The 20,703-nt window shown below is 41.2% G+C and overlaps 1 protein-coding gene across 2 annotated transcripts in view; it reads left to right on the plus strand.

Annotated features, from left to right (window-relative positions):
- The window catches only part of micu1 (mitochondrial calcium uptake 1), a 34,442-nt gene extending 13,944 nt beyond the window's left edge, over nucleotides 1-20,498 (plus strand). Inside the window, exons 6-13 of one of the 2 annotated variants that reach the window (XM_022192358.2) lie at nucleotides 2,416-2,427; nucleotides 10,184-10,298; nucleotides 12,180-12,262; nucleotides 12,846-13,046; nucleotides 14,329-14,466; nucleotides 16,369-16,477; nucleotides 19,327-19,416; nucleotides 19,607-20,498. In XM_022192358.2, coding sequence (XP_022048050.1) covers nucleotides 2,416-2,427; nucleotides 10,184-10,298; nucleotides 12,180-12,262; nucleotides 12,846-13,046; nucleotides 14,329-14,466; nucleotides 16,369-16,477; nucleotides 19,327-19,416; nucleotides 19,607-19,767 — 909 coding nt within the window. In that variant the 3' untranslated portion in view covers nucleotides 19,768-20,498. The remainder of the gene's footprint in view (nucleotides 1-2,415; nucleotides 2,428-10,183; nucleotides 10,299-12,179; nucleotides 12,263-12,845; nucleotides 13,047-14,328; nucleotides 14,467-16,368; nucleotides 16,478-19,326; nucleotides 19,417-19,606) is intronic. The other variant, XM_022192360.2, reaches the window with a different exon arrangement.
- The last annotated feature ends 205 nt before the right edge of the window (nucleotides 20,499-20,703 follow it).

Here is a 20,703-nt window from a genome sequence, read left to right on the forward strand (position 1 = left end):
ATAGAAACACAAATGTAATAAATTTAGGTAATATTCCTGGGTTATTTAGTTGTTTGTTTATTTCTGTTGATACCTGGCAAAATGTGCATAAGTTAGTTTTTATTAAATTAAGCAGCAATGTAAATGATGAATGTTGTTTTTTCCCCCCACTGATGCTACCCTGTATACTACATTTTGCATTGCCCATGTCTTTCCTTTTGGTCCAGCTTTACTGTCCTCCTTGCTTTCTAATTCTGAACTAATAATATGAATAATTTACTTTCCAAATATTGTTTGAAAAAGTTTTAAAGGGCAATGAAGGGAAATTATGTCTTCAACCTGTTGAAGGATCTTTTGACCATCTGTGTTTTTATCTCAAAGCGTTCAGTTAATTAGATCTAGAAAAGCATCTTTACCAGAGCACTTCCACACCTAAGACAAACTGAAATTGGGACAAGTACAAAGTGAGGCTGCTTACGGTCTAATGACCTTTTTAAAGACAATGACAGCAAGTGAATTCAATTCAATTCAGTTCAATTGAGTTTTATTTATATAGCCTCAATTACAGTCAAATTGTCTCAAGACGCTTTACAGAACCCATATGCCTGACCCCCAGAGCAGAGTGAACCTTAGTGCCTGTGGCCACAGAGTGACTAAAAGGAACTAGCCTGCTTGCTCTAAGTGATTCCGTTTCTCTGGTCACAGGCAGGAAAAAAGGAGCCATATATATAAATCACCAACATCATTATTTTCGTCACTGCTTTCTCCAATATAGATTTGTCACCATTACTGCCCCCTCATAAATTTCAGGGAGTGTCTTTCACACCCAGTAGCCAACCATCCTCATTCTTTTATTACTAGCTAATCATCAACGTAATAATTGTAAATTCTAACCTCATCACAAAATTCATCTGCCCCTAGGTTGGTATGAGTCTTTACCTAATTCCATATTATAGTCAGATGAATCACAGAACGTCAGTGAGGCTAAAGAGAGACTGCAGTCCATTTCATTAGATTCTTCTTTTACTCCCTAGATTGCTTCTTCTGCAGTTCAGTTTTGCCCAGCATTATGTTTTGTGACTGATTCTCCAGAACATTTACTCTCCCATATTTCAAAAGTCTATTAACTAAAGAGCTTGGGCTGTACACTAATTTAAAGTAAAAGTAAAAATCCGTAGCAGCCCAAAATCAAAATGGAACAGTCTTCATTTATGGCCCTTGTCGCTTATGTAAATGTCATCCTTATCTCTAGGCCTCGTGTTTCTTTATTTGCCATGCAAATCTTCTGACACATGATCCCTTCTGGTACTGTATTTAGCTTTGGTTGTCTCCTGAGATTTTCCTGCAGTGGCCAGGGAGGTTAGAGCACCCCTCCCTCTCCGGCTCTGCTCAGCCCCTTTTTTACCCATAGACACGTGCCCCGCTCTCATTGGTTTAATGTTCACATCTAGCTAGTTGGAAGATGAATAAACCACCACTGTTTCCTGTCAAGAAGCCACGAAATCGAGTTCATGCGCAACTAAAAAGTGCAATGAATTAGACCTAGATGAAGTGGCCACCGCAAGTACGTTGGTGCAGTATCTGTAGTGTGTAAATCATGAAGTTGATGGAGGGTGTGGTGAAGTAAAAAGGGGGTTGGGTGGTAAAGTTTGATGGAAGCTGAAGTCCATGGCAGAGAGCAGTACAGTAGTGTGTGAGCATAAGAGAGCTCTCTTAAAAGACCTCTGTGTCTCACTTCCCAGGATTTAGTTTTATAAATAGCCAAGCCAAACAACAGACTGTCACATACGTACTGTTTGGCCACAGTTCAGTGGAATAATATGTACAAGTGTAGATACTGTAAACCTCTCACTCCATTCCTCTCTCCACCCTATCCTGCTGGCACTAACTTGTTCCAGGTTCAGTCTATATGTAAGCCAATCATCACATGCCTAACAGGGTTGACCACATATGGCTAACAACTGTTGTTCATCTTAACTCCACCATTTTTTTCTCCATGTTTATGGGAACACTGTTGTCGTAGAAGTCCTTAAATGGTATTCCTTGTGTTTACTTAAATTGCTACGTCACTCTTTTCTCCTAATTCACTGCATCACTGTGATTTCTTCTCCTACCTTTACCATGTTGGCATGCGTTCAGCTGCCATAATGTTGATGTGACTTGACATTGCGAACTGTTGATTACTCTCTCATGCTCTTATCAACCATCCTCTCTTCCTCACATAACAAATAATAATCCCTCCATTTTCTCTCTTCCCCTCCTCGTGAATAACCATCATTCTGAACTCCCCGTCTCCCACTTTTTCTCTGCCTCCTCCCCCATTCATTCAATCTACTGATCCCCCGTTCTCCTCCCCGTCCCTCCTCCTCCTCTGTCTCCCTCCCTCCCTCCCTCCCTCCCTCATCTCCTTCCCGTTCTGCCCCTCCCTCTCTGCAGGACTTCTGGCAGGTATGGGGTGTGTGCCGAGCAGCATGTGTGCACCTGAATGAAAAACTGCACTTAGTATTCACTACCTACTCCCTTCTTCTCCTTTGTACTTTATTTCCTCTTCTCTCTCTGATGGCTCTCTGTTTTTTTTTCTTCTATTTTTTGATTACTTACTCTCTCACTCCTCTGTAGTGATATGGAGGGCATAGCTATTCTCTGTTGTTAGTTCAGGGGAACGGCTAAGTAAATAGTTTTTCTGTATTTACCACATCTCAGCTTCAGCAAGTGTAGGACCAGAGTCATGTTGTCAATTAAGTTTATGATCGCTACGTATAGGAGATCAGCCAAACTGTGCATTTAATACATGCATTTCTCTAAAGACATCTGTGGACTGCCAATGAATGCAAAATTTACATCTAGCTTTACTCTCACACTGTAAATCTGTTGTATGTTTTTTACATTGTCAGGCCACTGCAAGTAGAAAAAGCCACACCACTGTAATTATGTATAATAAGCAGATTATGTCATGGTCATCGAAAGTGTTTGTCACTAATTGGCTGGTCATCAGTTTACTCGCAGTGCAACAGTGCATTAAACTGGACATAATTAATAGTAGCTGTGCTCCCAACTCCATTTCAGTGATGACCACTTTTAAACAAACTTTAAAAACTGGTTTGCAGTATCAATGCATGCTGTAATACACTCTGAGGTCTTTCTGCCTGTTAATTTTACATACCAAGTCATTTAGGTAAAAATATTTATTAGCCGCATCCTACTTTTAAGTAAGAGTGCATTGGAGAAACTGATTCAAAATTTCTAATGCACGCATTTATGTCGGTGAGTTTAGATAAATGAGTCCTGACCTATAAGCTTTGTCTCCTGAATGATCTGTCCTTTAAGCAGGGTTGAATGCTTCTGTCAGTCAGGATGATATGAAGATAAGATAAGCTAACCGTAGGAAAGAGCAGGCTGCAACCTGTTTACTATATAATGACTGGGAGGGTCATGAACCGAGGTAGACACACATCGCATTGTGTGTGTGCTTTTATCAAATAGGCAAACTCAAACTCTGTGTTGTCATTGGGCATTGTGTTGGAGACCCTCCCAGTGCCCTTTGTATAGTTTGTCAGAGACAGCTGCATGCCATGCCTTCCCTGCTGAATTATTGAAAGTGAAGACTATACTTTGCCTCGACAGGGATTATTAAAACGCTGCGGCACTGCTGCATAATTTACATTATGCTAGTCAGTTCCCCAATGTAAAGTTCACACAAATTTATACTGAAATTTTATCTATAAAGTTAAGTCTTGCAAAGCTGAGATGCAAAGAGCAGCTACAATAATTCATTTATAGATTATTGGTCAGTGCCAAATCATAGAAGTGCTGTTCCCCTGCACTCCCTCTGTCTTGCTTTACCAACACTTTTTCTCCTCATCTTTTCATTTCTTCTAAGAAATACCAGCTATAGCTTTTCACACGCTTTGGCGCTCTAGCCGTTTTCCCAGCATGCACTGCTCTATTGCCTGTGTCTCAGAGACAAAGTAGCTGGTGGTGGCGCCCCCTTTCTGCGCATGGTGGCATCACAGGGTGGTTTTGGACCCAGGAAATGGCTCTGTTAGCTGATGTCAAGGCTGTGTTGATGTGCTTGATGACCTTCACAAATCCATCCTCTGGATTGTCCAGATGTCAGTGCTGCATGATATCTCTAGAGCATGGTTTAGAATTACTTAAGGCAGGTTCTGGTCTGTACATCTAAAATGTATCCAAACTGTTTCTATGCTGTGGCGCTCGCTCTCTGAAAAGCCACACTGTCTTCAGCGTGACCTGCCACGACTGAGAGTGACCACCTGTCACAGAGGGACTGTGGATGGGGCTGCTCCTGTGGGAACAAGCCACTTGTCATGTTTTCATGTTCACCCTTTCTGATTTCACAGGGAGCTCTCGGGGGCCACTGTTTTAACTGTCACAGCTTTGTTTTTATATCCTCACATTCTCATGTGCTTTCTTTAACCTCTCTCTGTTTTGGTGTCTGGAAAACACAGAGAAGATCTTCTCACACTTTCTTTCTCCCATTTCTAGTCTATTAGAGGTTGGATTGTCTGTAAATTTGGTCAACTAATTCAGTTCACCCTCTCCTCTTATGAGACAGTTGCCATTCCCCAGCAAAAAAATGTTTAAGTGTTCCACATCAGGAGGCATTATTCTGAATGTGCTCCCTGCATAATTACGAGTTATTAACGGTACACCTGCTTTATGGTTACCCCTGGGACCTAGAGGTAGAAAGCTAATTCAGTAATGTTTTCTCCACCTCCACACCTGCCTGCCCACCCACAAACCTGTGGTGTTTCGGTCCCAGAGAAAGTATTCTTTCTTGGCCACTATGATGGTCATATATGTTTATATGTTACCTGTGGCCAAATACTTAGTATAGAGTCATGTAGTGTTTGCAGGTTTCTTTGTGCTTTCATGAGGACAATGTCCTGAATGTATGTTTACACCACAGGGCAAGGGCGCTGACACACTTTCAGCCAGCATTCAGAAATTAGAGGCTCAAACCTAGAATGACTTTACCCACTAGCTAGCTGGTCATTTGGAGTTCCGTTTCCTCTGAAATTCATGATTTTTGTTCAGGGTTCCCACGGTCCTTGAAAATTCTGGAAAGTCCTGGAAAAAAGTGATCCTGGAAAGTCATGGAAAAGTCCTGAAATACTGCCACAAATCAGGTGGTCCTGGAATTAGGATTATCAGCTAAAAAAGTCATTGAAAGTTCTTGAATTCAGTGTTGCATGGATGTTGGTTGTGCTCAATATTCTGCAGTGTGTCATGTCTGCACCTATCACATGGCATTGGCAGCCTTCCAGTTTCTAATCTTTGTATTACATTATGCAGTGGACTCTCCTATGTAGTGCACTTCTTTCCATACTTGTACATGTAACCTTGTTTGGGTCTTTGGTTTAGTGTAGTAACTGTATGTAGTTTAGAAAAGGTGGAATGCTGAAATGATTTGGCATCCCTTGCCTCCAGAGCTAATTTTCACACATCTATAGGCAGTACAGTGGCTGCTTGTCATCCCACTGTTAGGGTTAGGACGATACATGATATTATCGTCTATCGCAATAAAAGTGTCCCTCGATAATCGTATCGTGGCATTTTTATATTATCGTGATATAGTGATACATGCAAATATCATGATTTAAGTATATAAGCTGAATTTTTGTAGTTGGTATTTTACCTGACACTTTAATGTTGTTATCTAACACAGGTAGACTGTATAGTATAATAAAGTGGGTGGAATCGGCTGGCTGTAAGGGGTGGAGGAGGCCAGAAAGATTAGTTTGTATGAGAAAATTGTGTCAGAAATTCCGTTCAAAGTCCTGGAAATTGAATGATTTTTATCCTGGAATATCCTGGAAAAGTCCTGGAATTTAGTTTTAAATTTTCAGTGGGAACCCTGTTTGTTGTACCTGCCACATTACACAAAGCATCTGCAATGACTTAAAGGTACTGATTACTTTTTAATGAATTTCTTCCCCACCGTCCCGCTGTTTTCTCACTCAGTCCGCACTGTCTGACTGTCCCCTTATACACACATCTCAATATATTTTCAGTGTAACTGCATGCCAGTGAGCCAAGCTCTGTGTAGATTCACCTGTGCAAAAGATGAAATGTCACTCAAGACACGCATCACTCAAGTACACACAAACTCACCACACTGCATAGACAAATGGAGTGGGAGCAAATTCCTTCTCCTTGCAGCCCCGTCCGCAGACACAGATCATAGCCTAGACCTATAAATTCATCTTTGCCATGGCACTTAGAGGAGACTATGCAGACAATACCTTTGAAAAATCTTTTTATCTTTAGTGTCATAATTAGTGTTTTAAAGTTAGAACACAGCCCATGCGGCTGATATATTCTTTCATCGTTCTCTTCCCTCTTCTCCCCTGTTGCCGTGGTGTCTGCAGCTGCAGTGTTGGACAGGGTCACCGATCCTATCGATAACAAAGCACTGCAGCTGGAGCAGTGTTTATAGTGAGGGCCAAGTCTAAGTGGTCTTCAGCTCCTAAGCCAGGTGTCTGGTCACACAGTGATAGCTGTGTGACTGACAACGGGGAAACTAGCTGAAAATAGATGTGTGGCAAATTACATATTTTTGGCACCCAAACACCCATGCAAGTTAATTACAAAATAGTGTGTTGAATTATGTCTCATTTCAATCAGTTGCTTCAGCAGCTGCCAGTTTACTTTCGTTTTGACATGATGGCACAGGATGTCAGAAATGCTCGCTCTCACCAGCATAGCTGTGGTAGGACCGAACCCCTCAGAACAGCAGTGCCATATGGTTGATTCAATTATGTAAAATGGTTCATATTAGATATATTTGGAGTTAACAGAAAGACACCAAATGGAGATGATTTATTATAACTTTGATCATGTGCTGAGTCAGACATAAAAAGGAACCAAAAATGCATTGCAAATATGAATTTAACAATGAACTATGGGAATCTGAAAACTTTGTTTGCAGTCTAAGTTTCCAACTGTGTCACTTTTAATAATGTGCTTAGAAAGTGTTTGTTAAGCGCTCATGTGAAATGATTAGGAGATTTAGCCCTTGCATGCATGCCTCTGGCTGTGCATCATTTGAATTGCATGGGTCTCATTTGTTGGCTTTTTAAAACTAGGCTAGTTGAAATTTAGCCAGGACAGCTATTGGGCTGCTCTTTAGCCTAGTGCACTGGAGAGATTAGCCCTGACCAAACCTGTAGCCTCGTCTGTGTGTATGTATTCTCTCGCCCTGACAACGTTGCTCAGAACGTGTAGTGTGTGTGTACGACAGCAGTGCACTTCGCTGCCCTGCCGCCAGCGCTGTTCAGCCAGCAGCACTGTCAGCGCTGTGTTTCTGCCTCAGCTCACAGGCTAGTTGAGTTGTTCAGTTCATCATCTGGACACAGCCCGTGGACTTGCCCATAACAAAGCTGGCACATGAAGGCGTGTGGACACAGGACCAAGCTTAACGCGGATATTTACAAAGAAGTCACACTCGTATACACAAACCACTGTGAACAGATCACACACACAATCGAGGCAATTGTTAGCTGGTAATTAGCTTGAATGCTGCAGCAATTGGTTTCACAGTCATCTGAAGATCAGTGGAGTGGTAAATACTGACTCAAATGTAGTTGGGATTTTTTTGGTGATTTTAGCAGAATGCCCTCTGTTGATGAATCAGACCTGATTAAAAAAAAAAAAAAAGGCTAAACTGATAAGATTCAGACTGTCTGTGAAATCAAATAATCTCATAGGGATGTCCTGTAGATAAAACTTTTTTCCCATTTATTTGAGTCCTATATACATTTTTGGACTGCTGAATAGCTTGCTCTTGCTGCACCTAATATTGCATATCTTGTGTCAGGAGGTGAATCTTGCACCGGTAACAGAAAGGTAGAGGATGCAGGGAAAAAATGGATGATTTTCCAACAAAACCACTGGCTCCGTGGAGAAAAAAGCCAATGAGGAAGACGTGGCACAGCCTGATATACACTCTTTCACACCTCTGTGTCTGCATTAGAGAGTGTAGTGTTACATGATTCATTTGTTAGAGAGAGATGTATGGTAAGATGGCACACAGTGTATGTGAGGGAGAGGAAGAGAGGTAAAACTTTGTTGTCAGGTCGTTGTCAGTAAAGGATGTGATTGTAAAGTAGGATCCTAAAGGAGAGAATTATGTTCATTTCAGACTGGAACACAAGCTGTATCTGACTATGCTCTGCATTTGTGTGTATTCTCTTTATCAAATGAATCAGCTTTTTGGGTCCACTTTTTGACCATGACATATGAATATGTTTTCCTTTAGCTTCATTTTGGCTATTCTTTGGGGGTATTTTTGACCTTGACTCAGGACACTAAAAAAAAGCACTATTTTGCCTAATGTGCTCTGTGCCTTTGTTCTGATCGTTATAATGAGGCCCAGTGTAGTTATGCCTCCTGTGTGTGTAGCTGTATGTGTGGGCGTGCTTGCCCATTAAAATACACACTTGTGTGGCTGTGTGTGTGTCTTTTCCGTTTTGTGGACTGGCATTAGGACTCTGTCTCACCTCAGGGCAAGAGGGTGTTCTCAGTGTATAATTATTGCAAACCTAGAGGCCAATACCAACCTCTCTTCTCTCACCCTTATCACTTTTACTTTTTGCTCTTTCGTTTTATTATACGCATGTACCTGTCCCTTTATAGTACTCTCTCCCACTCACACCTGAAAGCCTTTAACCCGTAAGGCACCGAGAGCAATTTTGTAATTTTGGTACCTGTTCATCTGTCACTTTATCTCCACCAGAAGCAAAGTTCGAAAAATAACGTTTTCCTCTTTTTGACCTCCCCCTTCTCTCTCCCACTCCCTTCTCCTCTTGTACCAGTAATGTACCATCAATAATGTCTGTCTTGTATTGAAACTGTTTTTTTTTTTTCTATTTTTGCAATTTATGAGTCAGAGTAGACATGAATTGGGAATTTTAGCAGCTCATATCAATAGTCTTTAGCAGCTATTATGCAGCCTGTTTCATATGAGGAGGGAGTCGGTTCATGGGGAAAGAATGTGAAAGAATTGCTATGCTACTCAGGGGGCTGGCACCAAATTTTTGTATTCATGTTTTGTACTCGGCTTACATCTCTGGAGATAATACTTAATGGAACTGCATCAGTTCAGTTGATTTCAGCTGAAATGTATTGATACTAAGACACTAATTGTAATCGCAAACCAGAGAGCACAAGACATAATTGAATTCTTAATTTTGAGTGGCATCCCCCCAATTATCTTGTTTTGAACAAGATGGTATGTGTGTGGGCTGTTTGTGACAAAATGAATGCACATACGTGTCTTTGTCATTCAAGGCCCTGCTAAAGACAGCAGAGGCCACGATGTTTTCTAACAGTTGTTTCTCCTCCCTCCTCCTCCTCTGAAATGGACCTCTTTACAGACGGAGGTAACTCCACGTGGGCCCAGTGTGGCCCTGGCCTCACCACCCCCTCTTCTCTAGGCATGCTCTGTCCATCTGTTTGGTGGAGCGTCCTCCTAATGGGACACTGTCTTTCAACTCTTTATCACTGAACGTGTTGTGTGCATGTGATTATGTCACTTTCATGCAATGCTGTGAATATACACATGCTAACAGTGAAACATCAAGTTAACTGTGCGTTTGTGTGTGTGTGTGAAAGAGAGCTAAAGTCACTTTGTTTTTAATGATTAATCCAGTGGGTTGTGTTACAAATATGTCTGATCAATAGTGTGTGTTTGTGCTTCAGTCTCTCGTGATGTTTTCCCTCTCTTTATGTCGATTTCACACTGTGAGTACAGCCTCTGGTGGATAATGTGTTTTGTACTCGAACTGACCACAAACTAATTGTTCCTCACTGCCATCCTCACCTGCCTGTATGGCTTCATGTGTATGCAGCACTTGCATGACTGTTCCTGTGATAACCTGTATGTATATTTATGTATATACATAATCATCCTTATGCGCTCTGTCTATTTCTTGTGTGTGTGTGAGAAAGATCAGTATGTGTGTAAATGTTTTGAGCACAGCCAGTCTCTGATTGAGCTTTACTCACAGACACACACATACTTTCTTGCACACACACACACACACACACACACACACACACACACACACACACACACACACACACACACACACAGCTGTAGAAGCTGTAATGATTGTGCCGAATAATGTGAAATGTTTTTAACATAACTTTTTCCTTTTTGTGTCCTGGCCTGGATGAGCAGAAGATTGCCCAAGAGAGGGAGAAGTTTGCAGATGAGGACAGCATATTTTACTCACTGGGAGAATGTGGCCTCATCTCCTTCTCTGATTACATCTTTCTCACTACTGTGCTGTCCAGTAAGTACGTTGCTGAACTGTTCAGGCTGCCTAGTAATTGAATGGTTCATAAGACTCATCTCATTCAATCCCACATCCTCTAAATCCTATGCATTGATCACAAATCAAATCCCAAGATAATCTCTTCTGTGTCTTCTCTCCTCTTTGCTTTCTGACTGTGTCAGCTAAGACAGAGTGAAAAGGAGTGTTTTTTTTTAATATGATGATATAAACTGGGTTAAAGCAGTCTGCCTGTACAGAATGATGTGACGTCAAAGTTAATGTGTGTCTCCCGAGTTGTCTTCTTTGGAGATGATGTGTTTCACAGAATCACTTTGTTTTAGCTGGTTCTAGAGAATAGATTTCACATTCAGGCCTCTGCTCTGAATATGTCGGAGTTCTTCGTAATGAAAATGAATCTTGACTCTTTCCTCTGCAGTGGCTAGTAAACTTTTATCCGCAGCTTAGCTAGAACATTTATTATAATCCATTCATATGGAGAAAGTCTCAGGGGAAGTTTTCAAGGACAAGTCATTTTTAAGCAGACAAGGCAGGATGCCTTATGGTGGTTTCAATCCATTTAACACGGCCACAAAAAGAGCAGAATGGAGGACATATTTTGTGTACCACATGCACACATTGGTTCAAGCCTCATAAGGGTACATATGTATTTACTGGTTTTGTATGATCTGAATCCTTTGTCAGATAACAAAAGGTTATTTTTTAGTATTTCCATAAAAGGTGCTGCATGTTTAACACATTAAAATCATAATAGTAAAAAAATACTGTAAAAAGTGTGAACCACTTAAAACAAAATCATAAGACTTTGATGTTTTGTCAGTTATTATTTTGGTGTAGGGATGACACAAAGGTCGAACATTGTGACCACTTTTGGACGATCAAAATAGTTTATCCCACAATTTTGACAAAAATGAAATCCTTACAACCAAATAACTGAGTTGGGCCGTCAAAAAAGCATGTCTGCTGCTCTTGGGCAACAGTTGTGAGTGTCTACATACTCTGGTTTGTGGCAGGTTAGACCATGAACCAGGGGCTGGATGTAAGGGAGTTGCAGGAAAAAATTACAGTGTTTAATTGGGCACTAAATACAACAGGACACCTCTAGAGGTGTTACAGAATGAACATCTCAGCAGGTCAGAGCTGTTTTGTAGGCATAAAAATAATCAGCAGCATATTAGGAAGAGTTGATCATAGTGCTTTGACCCTCTGGTGTATGTAGCCCTTATATGCATAGTCCCACAGCATAATACAGTTTAGATTATTTTCTGAAACAGGCAGCTCTGTTGAGAGATCATTGATTTGATTAGTTTTGGTCTGTAAATTTTAATAAAGCAAAACAAGAATTGTGTGTATGTATGTATGCATATTATATATATATATAAACTTTAATTCTAATATCTGTTGTATTTGAGATAAAAATATGGATGTGAAGTAGTTGCAAATGTTAAAATGGCATCACATAAAAAAATTGTACTCACTCTGGTCATGCTGTTATTACAGGTAAGTAGTTGTAGGCAAAACGCAAAAAGTGTGCAGATTGGAGCCAATGAAGCAAATTTATATTCATATATTACTAATGCAAATTTTATATTCAAGCTTGTACAAAGTCCGTTTTAGTGGCTTCACTATTTGCAGAAAGTGGGGTTGATATTGTGGTAATCGTTGTGTGGTCTGATTGCTATTATCCCTGTGTGAGGCCTTTATCTCACCCCCTGTGAGGTAAAGGCTGAAGATGGTGCACAGCTGATGTGTAATGACGAGTCAGTATTGAACTCTTCAGCTTTTGTCTGGGTCAATCTGCTGTGACTGTTGTTTCCATATTGTGATGGATTGATTTGAGAATGTGCCTCTTTGTGTCGGTTTGCCTGCTGTGGTGTCCAGCTCCCCAGAGGAACTTTGAGATTGCTTTCAAGATGTTTGACCTGAATGGCGACGGTGAGGTGGACCTGGAAGAATTTGAACAGGTTAGACTGTTACCAGCAATGCATTGTAGATGCAGGAACCACACACGAACCACACACAAACCTGCACAAAATCAACATATTAAGAGACAGAAGCTCAAAAGAGCTAACCCGCATGTTCGGGCTGTGCTTTAATAGCTTGAAGTAGCATCCGATTGCATTACAGTAACACACACTGACAGGCAATAAAGGCATGTTCTCACATTCATGTCCATCAATGTGACATTTTCTCAAAGAGAAGAGATAAGTGCTGTGCTCTGCAGTCTGAGTTAATGGATCTGGCTTTATCATATACATTTGTACATGCACCGTATTATTCAGGTAGAGTTTTATTCTTATTCCTCATTCTCTACTATAATTAATTAATTTTGTTTTTAAATTTAACAGCTTTGAAATGTGGCTTTGCATATTGCTCTGTATACATCAAGCTAATTGTAACCAAATCACTCAAGCTTTTTATTTGGGGACTGATTCAATTCTTTTTAAAACAGTATCTGTGCATCTTTGAAACTAGAAAATAAATGACTACTTGTAACACCTATATGGCCACTCATCCTGATTGACATGAGAACCCCAACATTTGCAGGTCCAGAGCATCATTCGCTCCCAGACCAGTATGGGCATGCGCCATCGTGACCGCTCCACCACAGGAAACACCCTGAAGACGGCCGGCTGCAGCTCTGCTCTCACCACCTACTTCTTTGGAGAAGACCTGAAGGGAAAGCTCACCATTGGCAGCTTCCTGGAGTTTCAGAGGAAATTGCAGCACGATGTGCTCAAACTAGAGGTAATGAAAGAGAAAAGTCAATGAGGGAAGGTGGAGAGGAAGATTCTATGGAGAGTTTCTCATCTACTGATTTACTTAAACGTGCGTACAATTATAACTAATTACTTTGAATGTCACAGCTCTTCAGCAATCTTAAATCTTTCTCTTAAGTCTGTACCCATTAGGGACTACAGAGTTAAATAAGCAGCTTTCTGACACAGTGGAAGTAAATCTTTATGCTCTTGTTACATTTACTCCCAGGAACTAAGCAGTAAACTTAAAATTGTTTGAATCAGGAGAGAATCAAGGAGTCAGTGACGGGTTAGTGTTATAAACAGAGGAAAACGACACTGAGGATGACAAATTCCCTTGGTGGATTGTATGTCAGCACTGGTCAGTGTCACAATCTGAAACCTTTGACAGTTGAATATTAAAGTCATCTTCTGTCTCCTCAGTGACACCATGCTTCTACAGTAACAACTTATCAGCTTTGTTGAGCATATGGTGATGCTGTTAATTAGCGTGGGAAGTGCCTGATACGCTGAAGCATAATGGTCGTCTGAAGCTCCAAGAGTAGGACTCCAATCTGAGCATCTGCCAGCACTATCTGTCAGGCCTTAATGATAGCACATAGCTCAGAGAGGGAAATCATATCACCACAGAGAAGGCTGACATCATATTAAAGTGGATAATCTTATTCCTGACTTATTTTTTCTCCCATGTGTTGGGCCTTTTCTCTCATGTCTGAGGCTACAGCTTACCCCAGGCTATACATCACCATCTGTGGCCACTGTTTTTGCTAAATGTTTAACTCATTCCCTCTATTATTTTTGTAACTCTTGTAAGATCTGGGCTATTTGGGGTTGGAATGCAACTTAAATGTCATAAAATGTAGATACTTGATGGGTGCATGAAAGGTTGCATCACATTTGAAATTTCCTCTTTTGGCTTAATTGCGTGCTGCCTGCTATCAACAAAATAACATTTTGAGAGATCGACACATTAAGAGAGAAAGAGAGGAGGGAGCATTGTGGCTGTCAAACACCCTCAGACATAAACTGACTGTATTGACCTGACACAGCCAAAGCCCACTGTTGTTAAGCCATCCTCCAATCGAACGTTGTAAAAAAATGTACATGCAGATTTAAGGTCACCAATGCCAGCTCCAAGCACGATTCAACATGGAGCCTGACACCCGTATTTACTGTTTACTATCTCCCCATGCCCTCCCTCTGCTATTAAATTTTTTTTGTCCCACTACATAGCACTCAATCTCTGTCTGTCTCACTCTTCCCCTCTCCAGTTTGAAAGGAACGATCCTGTGGACGGCAGAATCTCTGAGAGACAGTTTGGGGGTATGCTGCTGGCCTACAGTGGCGTCCAGTCTCGTAAACTCAAGCAGATGCAGAAAGGCTTGAAGAAAATGTTCAAGGATGCACAGGTAGATAAATCTGAGTGATTTTGCTCATGCTTGAATGGAAGTTTGAGATATGTGATAGGTACTCTGTGGTTTTATACGGTGTGTGTAACTAATTGGCCTACATGGGAGAATGTGTGACAGACCGTATGTGCCTGAGGGAGAAAGCGATGGTGCTGGGACATTGTGAGTGTTTGTGAGAGGCGGAATGAAAGGTAATGCATCACTGGGAGAAGACGGCACATTTGGTGCCTGATAGTGTCCACCTGACCGACACTCCCTCTCTCCAGCCACCACTATCACTGTTTTGTGATGACCAAAGACGGAGCAGACACCGCTCTGCAGAGGAGCACAAATTAATCCCTCTTCCCACTCTGAGCTTCTCTGTAAGCTCTTTCTCTGTCAGTGTCTTTAGATCATTCCTTCCTTCTCATTTACTCCTCAGATTCTTTTACTTCCAAATGTGCAGCCTATTAAAAGCAGCTTTACTTATTCTTCACCTTTCCTGAACAGCTACACTGCTTTAAGCATTAAGGCCGGGCTCATGCTACAGGAGTGTAAGAATCCTAACAGATTTTGAAATTGAGTTATATCACACATAAAGGAGATGTTTGACAGATATTCTTCTCTCATTAATCTTATACATGCACATACAAGATTTGAAAATAATGGCACACTACAAGATATTTTTTAAGATTGTTCTAGCAGAGGAAACATTCAGGGAGCAGTGCATCACTTCTCGTGAACTCACAAGGAAGCAGATGTCAACAAAATGGAGACTGTGGCCCAACAACTTCAAATGTTTAACAGTCAAGCAACAGCAGTTTAGGAGATTGAGGACTGGATCTGTAAATCCTTCACATTACCGAATAATCTGGACCAAACATTTGGTCAAACAAAGATCTCCACTAGATTTGTTCTTGGATTGTCAGCAGAGATGAAATGAGTAAATCGTCCCAAAACTTGTGAAGTGTGAGACCAGCCTCCGTGGTCTCCACTGGAACACACCAAATGGGTGAAAAATCTATAACTACTCAAGCTGTAAATTGTTATCAAGCAAACTTCAGTATGTGCACGTGTCTCATTTTTTGTAGATGTTTACATGAACCCTGGCTTCATGCTGCTTCACTGTAACGAGCCCCATTAGTCAAGTGACTGAAGTTACGCCCATACACATCACATCCGGAGTGGTGTTGCAGCAGAAACATGTCCCCACTTCAGTTTTTCACATTCAAAGGTTTCATAGATCAGACTAGTTTTTTACTACATGTTAAAGCAGCACAGATGTCAGACTGGGCTGTGACAAGAGATGCTTTAATACAGCGATTAGAAAAACAAAACAGAAAGCAGAGCTGAGGCTGTTCCTCCCAGTCATGATAAAAAGATGAGGCTGGTGCTGCCAGAGTTGTCTCTAAGGAATTAAACTGCAGTAAGCATCTCTCACTGTCTTTCGTTCTTTCACCGTTTACCCCCTGTTCCTTCGTCCTGCTGTCTGCTTCTCAGCGTTGGCATTACCTGCAATGTAAGAGAGACGCATTATTTACTACCCAGCACCAGCTGCTCGCTTTTCTTTGCAAATGAGCTCATCAGCAGTGTAGCAGCTGTGTGTGTGTTTGTACGTATATACTGTATGTGCATGTGTGTTTTAGACAGTCTGTTCCCTTGTCCATCTATGGCGCCATGTTCATCCATGTGTGTCGAAAGCTTCTGCCCACTTCCTCTTGTCATTTGTGTCACACTGCTGAGCTGCTCCCCGAAAGGGCGTCGCGCAGTCACAGCTCTTGTCATGACAGTATTTGACTCATTTATCACAAGATTGCAATACTCTAATGGCCTAGATAAAACTGAAGGAATGATTTGTTCCTGGTTTGTCGAGGTTTTTCACCTTTCAAACTTTTTTTTTTAATGTTTTCCCATCTCGTGCAGGGCATCACATTTCAGGAGGTGGAGAACTTCTTTACTTTCCTGAAGAACGTGAATGACGTGGACACAGCCCTGAGTTTCTACCACATGGCTGGAGCCTCTATTGATAAAGGTACACCCACATTTGCCCTTTTCCTTTGACATTCTCTCAATCCTCCTAATTACTCCTCTTTAGACTTAACTGTTGTCACTTTCATCCTCTGCCTTTCAGAGCTGTTAACACTCAGTCAGCCCGATCTGCTTCCCACATCTTTTTTTTTTTTTTGTTGCCTGGCTTTGCTCCCAATCCTTGCTCAGCCATTTGTCATCTGTTTGTCCGTCCGTCCATTTAACTACCTCCTTTTCCCTTAGGCCTGCAGAAGCATGCATATTTAAATTTAAGAACTACTCATGCGCACACACAACAGATCACTTCCTACTTACATTGCAGGATACTGATGCCCCCTGACACTTGCCAACATCAGCACTGGGCCAGTGACTTGGCTGACCTATTGTTAAAGGGAAGCTCCAGGATGGTATATTTCATCCCTAGGCTGGATACTGGTGGGGGAAAAGGAGCAACAGTACAATTATTAAAGTTTTAGGCTTACAATCCTGGTTGATTTGGTGACACCTATAGTTTAAATTTTGATGGCAGGTGTGACATAATACAACAAGAAACACTAAGTGAAGCTACTTTGTAAGGAATGCAGCAGAAGAGCAACTGCTAAATCTGATTAACAGTCTGTTAAATATTGGCATTTTCACAATTATACCATGGAGCAACTGCTGTCAGATTGCATGCTTTGCACAATCCAGTAGTAGTTGTTCACACAATACCAAGATACTTTAGCAGGCTGGAGGTGTCAGCCTGTCTCTCTGTCACTTCAACGTGCAAGACTTCATCTTCACACCAAGATTTTCAAATTTAATGTATTAAATTCCCTTTCAGGTCATTGATTTAACCCCTAAAGCTCAACTCTTTGCTTCAGAGTTACATATTTAGAGGTTTTCTCCATGAAAATGATTGATTCTTGCCCTAAAATGACTTAAATGTAAATCCACAGCAGTGCTTCCCAGAGAATGTGCAGATGTATGAAGTCACCATGTCTCTTTCCTCTCACATCTCTTTGCTAAATCATACCAGCTCACCGGTTACTACTTGGCCAAATCCTGTAAATCTACTCTGTGTTACACAATGCTAAGCTGAATAATAATGTCAAATAATGATATGCAAAGCCCAACCATGCAAAGTTGGCAGTATCAGTTCCTTACGTTTGTTACATATGAAACCCTTATTTTTCACCGTGGTGGGTCCTAAAGGCTTTAAATCACTCAGACTTGTTGAAGATTATATTTACAGTAATTATTCAAGAAGACTAATAACTAAGTGTGGAATCAGGCATTAAATTACTCCTTATTCCTTTATCTACCTCAACAGTTTCATTATTACTAAATTAATTTGTCAGAACTTGGTAATGAATTTTAATTTAACGTGAGAACAGCACAGTCAGCTGAGACCTGTAGCTTTTTTAATATGGGAATGGGTTAATGACTCAATAGTTCCTTCATTTAATGCAATGCTTTATCCCTTCAGTAGGCCTCCATATGATTTCTTACAGCTCATCTATTAGTTGTGATTCACTGATGAAACAGCTGCTGTGTTATGGGAGTGCGGGATTTGCCCCGGGGTTCATGTTTGGTTTCAGTTGCATATCTGCACATGTATGTTGCAGTATTTGAAACCTCAGACTGCTACGGTTTCATGGAGAGTTGCCAGGCATGCGTCTGCAAATTATCTGCATCATAGCATTGCCCGCAAACTGAAACCGTCTCTCTACACTTCCAACCTGAAGGAGCGCTTGCATTTTTTTTTCTCTGCTCTTTTATTTTTAATTTTTTTTGTTTCTCCTTTTACAAATTTCTTTCATCTCTCTCTCAAATCCAACAGTTTCACACCCTTTTCAGTACACTTTCTCATGTGTGGGTGTGTAAAATCTGGATGTGCACATTGTCTCTCTCAAAGGTAGAATAAAAGGCCACTCGTGATGCTCACAGTGGTGTGATTGGGCTCATTTTCCATTTGCAGGGAGATTTTGACGCTCATTATTTTGCTGATCTTGGCTTCCATCAGTTTCATTCCTTCCTCCTCCATTTGTTCCTTTAGTAGTCTGATAATCAATAATTATTGTTGGACCTAACAAAATTGCATTGTTCTTCTGAAATGATTCTGAAGCTTCTTTCTCCCGGTTCTGTGTCTCCATTTCCAGTGTTCCTTTGTGCAAGGGCTGCACGACAATTAATCGAATATTAATTAAGATTTTGGCTCCCTGAAGTTAAATGAACATGATCGACTGCGATATCGACGTTTAAAATGTGTGCTCTGTTCAGAGAAAACTCCACTGCGTATAAAATCAAGCGCTTTCTGAACTAACAGCCAGCCACTAGGGAGTAATCGGGATGTTTTGTCTTCACTTCTGGGGAGCTGTTGCGCATGCACCCCCTACTCGTGGCAGACTGGGCAAACATTTCCTTGATGTTCAGGCTGCAGTCCACAGTAGAAGAGTGACAGACAACAGAGCAGATGGGCAAAACGAAAATCAAATGTCTGGAGTAGAAGGTGTCTGTCCCTCGAAACAGACCATCATCTGTTGTTTGCAAGTATTTTACATTTAGAGCAACTGATGCTACAAAAGAACAGATCATACACAGAGTCCACATGGCTTGTGTCTGTGTACATCTGCATCCCCTCATCTTTTCTCTCCACTCTCATTCTCCGCTAGATGTCTTGATACTCCTCTCAGCCCCTTCTTCTTCTCCCTTGTGTCTGTCTGTCTTCTATTTTTTGCTGTTGACTCACACATACTGTTCTTGACTTGAGCCACTTATAAGCTGACTTGGTTGAATCCGTGTCCACTTGCACTCTTGTTCCACTCAAACTGTAAATCTCTCTATCTGTGGTTGCCTCCCTCTGTCTCTCAGTTACCATGAAGCAGGTGGCCCGCACTGTAGCCAAGGTGGAGTTGTCAGATCACGTGTGTGATGTGGTGTTCGCTCTGTTCGACTGTGACGGTAAGTAGCTGACAGGCTCATCATCTCTCTCCCCCATAAATATTTATGAAAAGAAAATGATGCCACTGGAGGTGGAAATTATCAATAAATGGAAGTCATATCCTCGTCTTTCGTGCTCTTCCCCTATTATTTCATCATTCCCCTCCTCTGTCCGTCACCCCTCCTCTTCTGCTCTTCTCTGTCTCCTTAGGGAATGGAGAGCTTAGTAATAAAGAGTTCATAGCGATCATGAAGCAGCGGCTGATGCGTGGGCTGGAGAAGCCCAAGGACATGGGCTTCACTCGGCTGGTGCGAGCCATGTGGAAGTGTGCCCAGGATACTGCCTGGGACTTTGCCACACCAAAGACATAATAGAGACAGGTGACAACGTGTGAGTGAGAGAAAGACAGCGTGTGAATAAGGCAACATCACCCAGCAAAAGTATTCTCCTTCAACAGGTTTCGCAAATTTAAACAGACAACTAATGCATTGAACTCATTAAAGCTGCAGCTCTGAGAGGCATTATCAATCATTACCGCATGTTACTGTAGTTCATGCTGTCGATATAGTGACTGAAGCATCCTGATGCAGTCCAGTGTGTTCTGAAATGCTTCTCTAGTGTGTCTGTTGAAGGGATGATGGGTCTATTTTACAATATACAAAGTTTGTTTGTTTATTCTTTAAAAAAGCAGCATCAACCCATGACTGTGGAACAGTTTGGCAAACACTAAAAAAACAATACTTCTCCTACTCTATTTAGCACATTTTAGAGGCAAGACAAGAAGAGCTATCAATTATATTTGACCTCCAGCTGTGTTAAAGCTCCACTATATCTGTTCTACACAGACAACAGACCCTTAGATATTTTCTTTGGAGGGACACAGCAGAAGTCTGTAATGTTATTAGAACCGCTTCATTCACTCTGCTCGTTCCACATCCTTATTCCTTGCATTCTGTCCCATTAAAGATCAGTGATGCTTGTCTTGCTCAGCAATGTACTGTTCAAAGTGTGTATTCTTCTAATTACTATTGCTCACTGAAACACTTTATATAAGATGGATGTTAAAGAAATACTCTATTAAAAGACGTTTTAATAAGTAAAACTGATAAAGCTGTATCTCTAAATGCTTGACTTGTAAGTTTGATTGTTGTCCTGCCATGTTCTCATTTTCACTCTTTGACTTGGGGAAAGCACAATGAGGGATTAGCAAGACTAATCTACGGGGCACCAAGGAAGTCATTTATTGTGCGTAATGAAGTGGTGTGTAACATTTTTCAGAAAAAAATGCACTGCTGATTGTATCCTTT

Source organism: Acanthochromis polyacanthus, chromosome 15, assembly GCF_021347895.1.
Source record: "Acanthochromis polyacanthus isolate Apoly-LR-REF ecotype Palm Island chromosome 15, KAUST_Apoly_ChrSc, whole genome shotgun sequence".
NCBI lineage: Eukaryota > Metazoa > Chordata > Actinopteri > Pomacentridae > Acanthochromis > Acanthochromis polyacanthus.